The sequence below is a fragment of the Glycine soja genome, chromosome 10 (genome assembly GCF_004193775.1).
Source record: "Glycine soja cultivar W05 chromosome 10, ASM419377v2, whole genome shotgun sequence".
Taxonomy (NCBI): domain Eukaryota; kingdom Viridiplantae; phylum Streptophyta; class Magnoliopsida; order Fabales; family Fabaceae; genus Glycine; species Glycine soja.
The window spans coordinates 38,674,641-38,686,110 of record NC_041011.1 but is presented as its reverse complement, the minus strand read 5'-3'; the positions used below and the strand labels follow the sequence as shown (position 1 = coordinate 38,686,110).

At 32.7% G+C, this 11,470-nt stretch overlaps 1 protein-coding gene across 1 annotated transcript; it reads right to left on the bottom strand.

The window, feature by feature from the left end:
- Window positions 1–243: 243 nt before the first annotated feature.
- Window positions 244–6,663, bottom strand: LOC114369599 (ABC transporter B family member 21-like). The gene is made up of 12 exons (XM_028326832.1): window positions 5,421–6,663; window positions 5,253–5,307; window positions 4,981–5,156; window positions 4,655–4,876; window positions 4,278–4,516; window positions 3,609–4,134; window positions 3,235–3,508; window positions 2,183–3,051; window positions 1,810–2,076; window positions 1,409–1,672; window positions 1,018–1,311; window positions 244–864 (listed from the first exon to the last, which is right to left on the bottom strand). Exons 1-12 carry the CDS (start codon window positions 5,724–5,726, stop codon window positions 508–510), a joined length of 3,849 nt encoding a protein of 1,282 aa, XP_028182633.1. The 5' UTR covers window positions 5,727–6,663; the 3' UTR covers window positions 244–507.
- Window positions 6,664–11,470: the final 4,807 nt, after the last annotated feature.

The window sequence follows — 11,470 nt, the reverse complement described above, 5'->3', positions numbered from 1 at the left end:
AGTCTTAAGTTTGGCCTATTTAGAAACATAAAAGTCAATTCCATCGTCCTCCTTTCACATTTCTTCACCCCTAATACAAGTGACAACATCTAAGCATAAGTATTAAAAAAAAAATTAGTAGGACCAACGCCAATTATACAATAAAAAAGCACAAAATAGTATGACTAACTTTATTGGAAAACGACAACCATTGAAATCTGTAGGCAAACGACTGTAAGAAAGATAGAAAGACGTGGAACAATATTAATGGCAAAATATTGCTATATTACTATCAAACTATGGCAGCTGATCCCATCGTTCTCACATATTTTTGGTCACCTATTTTATTGTTATTGACAATATTACATTAATGATAACATGAATCAAACTTATTACTAGAAAATGGAAGCAAATATTTGAGATAATCTTCTGTTGAAGTTCTAAAAAAATATATAGAATAAAGAAGAAGAATAAAAAATAAAAAAAGGGAGGAAGATTGGAATTTGGAATTAGGCAAAGAGGCAAAACTCATACTGTTGAGGCACTTGTGTGAAGTTGGACTAAGGAAGCATAAAATCCATCACTGAGGTTAATGAGCTTTTCATGCTTCCCTTTCTCCACTATAACTCCATTTTTCACAACAGCAATCACATCTGCATTTTTGATTGTAGATAGACGATGTGCCACAACCACAGTGGTTCTGTTCACCATGACTTTGTCTAATGCATCTTGAACAACTCTTTCTGATTCAGCGTCTAATGCACTTGTAGCCTCATCAAGTAGCAATATCTTTGGACTTTTAATTATGGCACGAGCAATTGCTACCCGTTGCTTCTGCCCACCAGATAATTGGGTTCCCCTCTCTCCCACTATAGTATCATAACCCTATCATAGGAGGAAATATAAGTGTTAAGTCAAACACATTTGCCACTAAGAACAACTCATCCAATAAGATACAAAGTCTATCTTGGTAATGTTGCAAAGACATGATAACATAAAGAAAGCTAAAAAAAATGTTTCTTTAAATATTTATTTTACCTGTTGTAAGCCACTAATGAATTTATGAGCATTGGCCAATTCTGCTGCAGCTATGATTTCTGCTTCAGTAGCATCACCTCCTTTTCCATAGGCAATATTGGCACGTAGAGACTCATTGAACAAAACTGGCTCTTGGCTTACAAGACCCATTTGCTGCCTTAACCACTTCAGTTGTAACTCTCTAATTTCTACCCCATCAAGTGTGATTTGTCCTGAATCAGGATCATAAAATCTTTGCAACAAGGCAATCACTGTGGATTTTCCACTTCCACTTTCACCAACAAGAGCCACCGTCTGAACAATTTTGCTAGTGATAATTAGTTGTTACACACGTGCATTTAAGCTACCTTTTGAAATGAAATGGAGTTAAAATATAAAACACAAACTTTACCTTGCCGGAATGGATAGTCAAGCGGAGGTCTCGGAAAATCTGCATATCAGGCCTAGAAGGATACTTAAAGCTCACATGACGAAGCTCAATTTCTCCCTTAATGCTATCCAGTGTGCTACCAGACGCATCACTGGAATCTATCTTTGACTTCTTATCAATTATTCCGAATATGGAAGCAGTAGCTGACTTGGCTTTGCTTGAGTCAGGAGCAAAGGAGCTTGATTGGGAGACTCCAATAGCTGCCATAGTTAATGCAAAGAAGACCTGCAAAACAAGAAAACAACTACATTTTTAAGAAGGAAAAACATAATGTTGAAATGTAATACAGTAATATTCTTTATACACATTTTTTCCCTCTCAAAAGTTTATAATGAATGTTGCAAGTATGAATGAGTTGGTACCTGGAAAACATCTGAGAATGTTGTCTTCCCAGAGTCCATAAGTCTAGCTCCTGCGTAGAAACTGGTTGCATAAACACAAAACAGTAAGAAAAATGAAACCCCAAATCCTGATCCACTGATCAACCCTTGCCGTATCCCTGTTTTCATTGGGCCCTCACATTTCTTCTTGTATAGTTCCATAACCTTGTCTTCAGCACAGAAAGAAGCAACTGTTCTTATGCTTCCAACTGCATCATTAGCAACTTGGCTTGCTTCCTCATACATCATCTGCAGCAGCAAAAATTCAGTACTATATTAAGAATTTGTCTCATAAGCTGGATAATGCAGTTAGTTACATATATAACTTTGTACAGCAATGGAAAATAAAGCAAACCTTTGCATCTGCACTGAATCCCTTCATGAATTTCATTTGAACATATCCATTTACACCAATCAGGGGAATCAAGACAAGAATAATTAATGCCAGCTGCCAAGATGCAACGAAAGCAATAATCAAACCTGCCAATGCAGTTGCGAAATTTTGAACCAATAGTCCCAGCGCATCACCAACAAGGGCACGAACAGAAGCAGCATCTGCTGAGAGCCTTGCACCAATGGCACCACTTGAGTTTTCAGGCTCATCAAACCAACTAACCTCCATGTTGACAACCTTCTCAAAACACATTAGCCTGATACGTTGGATTAACTTGCATCCTGCCACCGAAAAAAAGTATCCTCGTGCAGGAATTATAAGAAATGATGCAAGACCAAGGATCATAAACATCAGTGCCCAAAACTCGGAGTCCTTTTTCATCTCATCAAATGGTTCATAAAACGTCTTGATGACACTGGAAATCAGCACGCCAAATATTGGAAATATAACACCATTTGCTATGGCGGCAACAGATCCAATCACAATAACTGGAATCTCTGGCTTGTTGAGGGAAGCAAGGCGGCTGAGTGGAACCTCTGGTGCTTCTTCTTTGGGTTGTGAGTTTTCAAGTTCAGGATCAGCAACGTTAACTCCTGTGGGTAAACCAAAGGAAACTGAAAACGAGTGGCGGCTACTATTACCTAAGGATGAACCCCTACTAATAGATCTTTGAAGTGATCTCTTTTGACTAGATTGTCTAAAGGATTCTACAGAAAGTTCAGTCTTGTCGTGTTGGTCAGCATTTCCTTCTGTCTCTTTGCTTACTTCTTGTAGGCGTATAAGTTGAGAGTAAGCTCCCTCAGGATCCTTGAGTAATTCTGAGTGTGTTCCTGATTAATAAACACACAAAGTTATAGTAAGATATTGGCAAACAAAATTGTGATGATTTGAATTCTACTTTATATGCATGAATTGCATCAGAATCAATGAATTAATCATCTGCATATATGATCAACGGTTTAATCAATGGAAAATTGAAAAGAAAGCACGTTTTCAATGAACTTGTGTCATACCTTTCTCAACCATCTTCCCTCTATGAATGACAGCAATCATATCAGCATTCCTCACTGTGCTCAAGCGATGTGCCACTACAATAGTAGTTCTGTTGACCATGATCCTGTCTAGAGCCTCTTGCACTACCCTTTCAGACTCTGCATCAAGTGCACTTGTTGCTTCATCTAGAAGTAGGATTCTCGGATTTTTCAGGATTGCTCTTGCAATGGCAATGCGTTGCTTCTGCCCACCAGACAGCTGAGTTCCATGCTCACAAACCATTGTGTCCAATCCCTGCATGCAAAGGTAAAAGCTGAATGTTACTTAACAAGTTCCAAGATTACGAATCAAGAAATAGCCTTGAAATTGAGGTATTCTGGCCAGAGCATAGAACCTGTGGAAGCTTATCAATGAATTTAGCAGCATTTGCAAGTTCAGATGCAGATCTAATCTCTTCAATTGTTGCTCCCTCCTTTCCATATGCAATGTTATCCTTAATGCTAGATGCAAACAACACCGGCTCCTGGCTGACAAGGCCAATTTTTCCTCTAATCCACCTAAGCTGAAATTCTTTCAGGTTGATGCCATCAATAAGAACTTCACCTGCCTGCGGGTCATAGAATCTTTCTACCAAGCTGATAACCGTAGACTTTCCACTTCCACTTTGTCCAACTAAAGCCGCAGTTGTACCACTTGGTATATGAAGAGAGAATCCATTAAATATCAGTTCCTCAGGTCTTGCTGGATAACTGAAATAAACATCCCTCAACTCTATTTCGCCTTGAATGTCTTCTAATATTTTTCCATTTGGATCATAAGCATCTATCTCTGGCTTCCTTTCAATTGTCTGAAACATTTTGTAAGCTGCAGCCTGACCTGCAGCAAAAGCACTCAAGCTAGGGGATGCTTCTCCAAGAGACCTAAGACATGGAGAAAAAATTATACAAAAAAGTTGAAGTATGGACCTATTTATCTCTATATGTGGTTGTGTTGTATATAAAAAAAGCAATGAACTGTCAAGCTTCCTTAGCAGTGGAAATACATTTTAAAGAATGCTACTTACATTGAAGCAGTTAGCACGGCAATAATCACATTAATCACTGTGCCCCCATTATATCCTTTTTCCATTATCATCTTTGCGCCAAACCATACAGCCAAAGCATAACCACAGAAAATAACTAACATAACTGTGCCTAGACCAGCTCCAGCTATGAAACCTTCATGAACTCCTGATTTGTAAGCATCTACAAGAAATTTGCTATAACTAGATACTGCTTGCTTTTCCCCAGTGAAGGATGCAACCTGGAAATATACACAGGGAAAGAAAATATGATCATCATAGCACTGTCAAGACATAAGCAACAAGCAATAAGCACATTCTCAACCGAGAAATTATAGAGTTCCACAGATATCTACTTAGGTTTTCAACAAACAACATACGGTTCTTATTGATCCAATGGTCTGTTCAACTACATGTGCAGCTTTTGCATAAGCCGTTTGACCTCGAGAAGCCATCCTGCCTATGATGACGGCCATAGTAGCACCTGACAAAGCAAGGAGTGGAAGAGTGGACAACATGACAACAGTAAGAAGCCACCCTTTGATAAATGCTATCACAAATCCCCCAATGAATGTTGCTATTAGCTGCAGAAATTTGCCAACCTGTTCCAAAAAAAGCAAACATTGAGCATCTACAAAGTGGCTTTATGCTCCTAATTTTCATTCAAGCGTACAAAATTAAGTTGTTGCAGCACATCATATCATACCTTCTCACCCATGGCATCTTGTATGAGAACCGTATCACCAGACATCCTCCCTATCACCTCTCCCGTGTTCGTTTCCTTATCAAAGAAAGCAACATCTTGTCTCAGAATTGTTTTCAAATACAATCCCCTTATCCGTGCAGCTTGTCTCTCCCCGGTGACCATCCAACTAGTCACCTCTGAAAAATGAAATAGTTCTCTCAACTTCAGTATCTAGAAAACTCAAATGGTTTAACACAAACCGCAATGATCTTATTGTAAAATATAGTACTAACGGAGAAACGCTGCCAACCCAGATCCTACTGCCAAGTACACAAATTTAAGAGAAACCTGCAGTTTTGATCAATCAAACAACCAAAGATCATCATAACTTCTAACAAGGCTTAAAAAACATACTTAACAAAATCAGTAACCAACCACCAATACACGTTTTTTGGCATTACCTTGGATACTTCTTCGACAACGTTAGTGTTTCGCTGGTTACTACCGAAGCTATCAATCATTTGACCGAACAGCAAAGTCATGAGAGGCAAACCCAAACCATTTCCAATGGCTCCAATGGTCCCAACAGCCATCAAAAGAATGTCAGTGGAGTCTGCAAAAGCGAACAGCTTGTGAAATGGAACTGTCTCGGGCTTTTCCTGTTGTTTGCTCTTTTCTTCCTTTTCCCCATTCGTGCTGGTTTCTGCACGATTCTCTGACGTGCTTGCGTCATCATGTTTCCTCTCTTCGCCATTCTCCACATCCATGTCAGATCACTGCCTCCAACGCTCCAACTATTCAAAAATTAAAAAATAAAACACCTCAAACAAAGTATCACAAACTAAATAACTTGCAATTAACAAACGCAGATTACGGAATCAGTGACAGGTTGGAACAAAGCTGAACAACACACTACACAGATTTCCTAGCTTTTATTGTTTGTTTTTTTTTTCTTTCCTTGTTTTGGATTGGAATTAAATTCGTACTAAAGAAAGAATCAATGTGAGTAGTTTGAAAGCAAATCAAGTTGCAGGAGCGAGTTGGCATTTAATGAATTCACCAAATGTGAAACTTCAAGCAAGCACTCGGAGAAGTGAAGCAACGGTATGCTTACAAAGTGAGATTCGATCACGACTATTAAACAGAGCAATAAATAAATGCAAACAAGAAGAGTGTTGTGTTGCGTTGAATGTTGAAAACTGGAACAAACTTTCTAGACAAATATATTGCTTCTCGAAATGTGCTGGTTCGGTGGAGATTGAAAAACATAAAGACGCTTGAATTCACGAATCCAGACAAGAAAACAAAAATTAGAAAAAAATGTTGTTTGATTTTGTCACCTACCAGACCACAAGAATTTTTTATTTAAAAAAAAAAAAGAAAGGAAGAAAGAGAGAATGGCTCATCGTGATAACCCTCTTATCACCAGGAAATCGGGAATATAGTTATGACGACGGTGAAAGTGTGCAGAGGAAGAAAAAATTCTGCACTTCTTAAGTTCAAAGTTTCATAATTCACAGCATATCATATGGTTAGAAAACACGCACACGCAGCAATTGACAAGTTGAAATGCTACGAATTATGTGTACACATGGAAGACTTGAAGAAAACAACAATGGACGCCGTTTGAACCCACGGAAATGGAGACACAAAAAGAAAGAGAAGGCAGAGGAAAGATTTAGTCTATTCCTAGCTTTAGGAAGAAAAGTTAAATAAAGCATAAATATATGATTTAGATATAGATATATATTTTGGGGGGAAAAGGACTTACTAGGATGGTTAGTGGGGAGGGAGGGAAATATGTTGGCACTTCACACACAGTATAACGCAACTCACTCTTAAAGGACAAGCATCTTCTTCCGTGGTGGGCAAGGGGACGATAACTAATAAGTAATAATAACTGTTTTGAAGAAAAAAAATTCACATACCCATACTATATTAAATATATTAGATTAAGGCTATCGTACGTCATTTCAACCAGTTTTTAATTTTTTTTATTAGTCCAAAAATTTGTAAATAAATTTTTTTTAAATATATTTTAACATTTTTGAAACATTATTTAGTAGATTATTTTTAAAACATTAACTTATAATTTTTTTTATATTTTATTCACTTTTTATTCTTAAAATATATATTTAATTTGCTTATTACTTATTTTAAATATGTCATTTATCTCATTTTATATTTTTTAAATATATATTTAATTTTCTTATTACTTGTTTTAAATATGTCATTTATCTCATTTTATATTTTTTAATTATTTTGTTCGTTAATTTTATTCAACATTTATAATTTTATATAAGTTAGCTTAAAAGTTTAAGTACTAATTATTTTTGAATTTCTAACTAATTTTTTCAGTCATGATATAAATAAGTTTACTGAATTCACTTTCAAACATGACATAAATAAGTTTACTGAAATCACTTTTAAACATACTTTTTTTTTTTTTTTGCAGATTGTGAATTGTTAGTTAAGATTTATTAAAAATTATAACTGAAATGCATTTAATAAAAAAGTGAGATTCTGAATTGAAAAAAAAAAGTGAGATTCGAAAAACATTATGATTATTCGAAAAATCATTTTAGTACCTTACTAACATTTCTTATAATTTTATATACTCTTATATCTCTTTCTAATATTTAATTAGTTTACTAATTAACTGATTGGTCACATTAAGAAAATTATTTAAAAGTATTAAATTTATCATAAAGTTATTTGTTTTTTTTTTCTAAAATTACCACCAGCATTAATGAAACACACTCTTATTTTTTAAAAAAAAATTATTACTTTTAATTTTTGCTATGATGTAATCCCCCTCATCATTAATATATTTATTATTTTAGTTATTATTGGAAATTTCTCAAAATACTACTCCCTTCATTCCAAGTGGTTTAAAGTTGTTGCACAATTATTAAGAAAAATAATTAATTTGATGAATTTCATAAAAAAATATTAGTGATTTTTCTAATATACCATTTTATCTCTAATTAAATAGTGTTCCTATACTCGTTTACTCCCACTACACATGATTCTTATTAATAATAACAAATTATTATACAAATTTGATGGACTAAGACATTTTCACTTCACCTAACTCCATTGTATCATGTGCTACTTAACGAAAAACAAGTGAATTTTGGAATTAATCAATGGTATAAATGCATAAGTAAACACTAGTGACTTAAAAAAAAATTTTACAAAAATTAATAAGACTTTTGTATTAATGCATGAAATATTGATGGAGGATAATTTTGAAAAAATATATTTAATGTAGTATTGATTTTATTAAACGTCTTATATTTTGGAAATTTTTTCTCTAAAACTGACTTATATTTTAGAAGGGATGGAATATTCATTAATCTCTCAGATAGTAAGACATTAATTATTTTCTTATTATTTATTGAACTCATAAAAATGATTCATAATCAAGAGTATTTTTTGTGGGAAAAATAATAAATGAAATACACATTTACATTAGCTCTTACTTAGTTCATTCCATGATAAATATCATATTTGAAAAAATATTTTATCTCAAAATAAGTGTTAGGTTAACTTTTCAATATAATATTAATTATTTTTTTCACTAATGCCTCTAATAAGTATTACTTTACTTGTTCAATGTAATATTAATTAATAATAAGATTAATTTAATTTTTTTTATCTATGTATTATTTTTTTATGTATAAAATAACTTAGGAGAACACTAATTTTAACATGAAAGAAGTATAAGAAAAGATTAAAAAAAACCCTCTAATATGTTTCTTATAAAAAGGATAAGAAAAAGTATATATTTTTAAATTTTCAAGATATCAAATAATTTATTTTTTTCATTTAATACTTTCTTCATTAAATATTAGAGAGTTTTCTTGAAGAATTTGCAAAAGATATAACATTATTATACTATATAATGTATGGTTGCATTTCTCTCTTTTTCTTTATACTCCCTTTTTTCGTTTTAGAAAAATATTTGTTTCAAAATATAAGTCATTTTACTAAATCAATAGTACATTAAATTTTTTTTTTCAAAATTATCCTCAAATCAATCAATACTTATGCATCAATACAACAATCTTTTTAATTCTTGTGAACTTTTTTTTTTCTAAGTCACTAATATTTACTCATGCATTTATATCATTAATTAATTAAAAAAATTACTCATTTTTTTCAAGTAGCACCGAAAATGATATATATATTTTTATAACTCCAAAAATCACTTATTTTTTCATCAAGTTTGTATAGGAATTGGTTATTATAAATGAAAATTATGTGAAGTAGGAGTAAATGAGTATGATTACTATTTAATTAGAGATAAAAGGATATATTAAGAAAAATACTGATATTTGTTGTGAAATTTAATAAATTAATTATTTTTCTTAATACCTATCTATCAACTTTAAACAACTTATATTTTAAAATGAATATAATAGTTATCAACAAAGTTAATAAATATTTCATATGAATGTCATGGTGACTTAAAAATTGAACACTAATTTGGTAAGTAAAATTAAGTTTCTTCCCTTTAAATAAAATCTCAATTTAAGTTTGTAAATGCAAAACACTTCACTAAGAAGCAATATCACTAAAGATAAACAGTTATTTTTTGTCTAAATTTGGTCAAACAAAACTTGCGAATATTTAACCATTATATGGTAAAGAAATAATTTGATAAATTTCAAAGGAGACTTCCGTCTTTTGCTTAAAAAATTAGTGATAGAGTGCTTTTATAGCTCCATTTCATTTCCTGAAGGAAAATTCTTATGGAAATTTGTTATGTAATGTAGTATTAAAATACATTGACGGAATAAATTTTATTCAATTATAATTTATTATATAATTAAATATTATTAATTTTATAATTATTATTTCAAAAAATTCTATTCAAAATATATTGATTTATTAACGATATAAAAAAATCTGTACTATCAGAATTAAACTCTTGAAATCTTTTTATTAAAGTGAGAAACAATAACGATCCGTAAAATTTAAGAATTTCTTTATTTTAGTATAGTAATACTGTAGCAGAAGTACGTAGAATTGAAAAAATTTAGTGGCAGCATATCCTATCACAGCTGGTCATGTGATTTGGTGATTCCAATTAAAATAACTAGTAAGTAATCCGTGCGTTTTTACGAATAAGTTGAAAAAATATAATTGACAGAATAAGTGTCAATTATATAGTTATAATATTATATAATATTATAATTTTTTAAATTTAAAAGCAATTGAATGAGATAAAAAGCAATATAGGATAAAAAAGCGGATAATTGGTATGTATAAATGAAATTTGATGATGATACAAAATAAAAGCAGGTGTTATATACCATAACGGAAATAACAAAGTCATGTTGTTAAAGTCAAAGTTTGTCGTAAAAGGTTGAGAAGCAAATAAGTGCGCAATTTACAAATGTTACTTCAATATTGCAATAAATTTATAAACAAGGCCAAATGAAAGCATAGTTGACATTGGGATCAGGAAATTCAAACAAATTCCAGCTTTGAAGTTTTGGGATTTGGAAAAATCTCTCCATCCAGATCCAATTTTTGTTGTCTTTCGCCACTAATTGTAAACAAAGCGGCATTTCGGCACAGTATGCTATGTTCAATTGAGTGAACCGTTTCTCTTTCATGAAGTTGTACATACTACTTGGAACATCCTGCCATAACCAATAAATGAATTCGAGTTAATGGATAATTAAAAAAAAACAAACGAAGATGCTTGTTAATTAATGAAGTATGTAACTAAGTATCTTACCAAGCTGTTGCACGTGGCCTTGTATTCATTAAGAAGCATGTTGAAAGTCACTGAATTCGGCACCTAATGATATAATGAGTGCCATTTTGGAAAAGATTTTGCAACACTGGTTGTTTTGAATATGGTTTAGCAAGAAGAGAGACTGACCATAACAGGCTAATGTAACATAGTGATCTCCCTCGAGCCCATAGAAAGTCCTTAGTGTTGTCCATCCGTGCAAAATGGTTGGGTTGGTCAAATCTTTATTGTAGACAACATCATGCAGATTGTCATGTTTGTCAATTAAATGCTAGTGATGATCAAGTTGGTCTTTCCATCTAACAGCAAAAGGCCTACTGACTTCACCAAACATCTACATTTGAAATAGTTTAACATTAGAATGAGCCTAATTGGTTGCTTAGGTGTAGCACAATGGTTCAAAAATCAATATGGTAATTGGAAATGATAGTTATATGATAATAAATGGTTGACCTGATCCTTTGCAAGTATGGTCTGGAACATTTCAAGTTCAGTTTTTTTGATTTGCATCAACTCTGAACTCCATATGGCATTAAAATATTGGCATCAATAAATGTCACTACATTAACACTAACTTGATGTCAGCTCCGTGGAACACAATAAAAAAAATCTAATTATAGTGTATAGGTAACAACAATCTTACCAGGCGCAGGGCTTGGACACGTGTTAGTTGTCCGGTTGATAGCTGTCTGTAGTGATGTTGGTGGAGCATGGCTCTGTCGTGGTGCGATGGACCTTTTT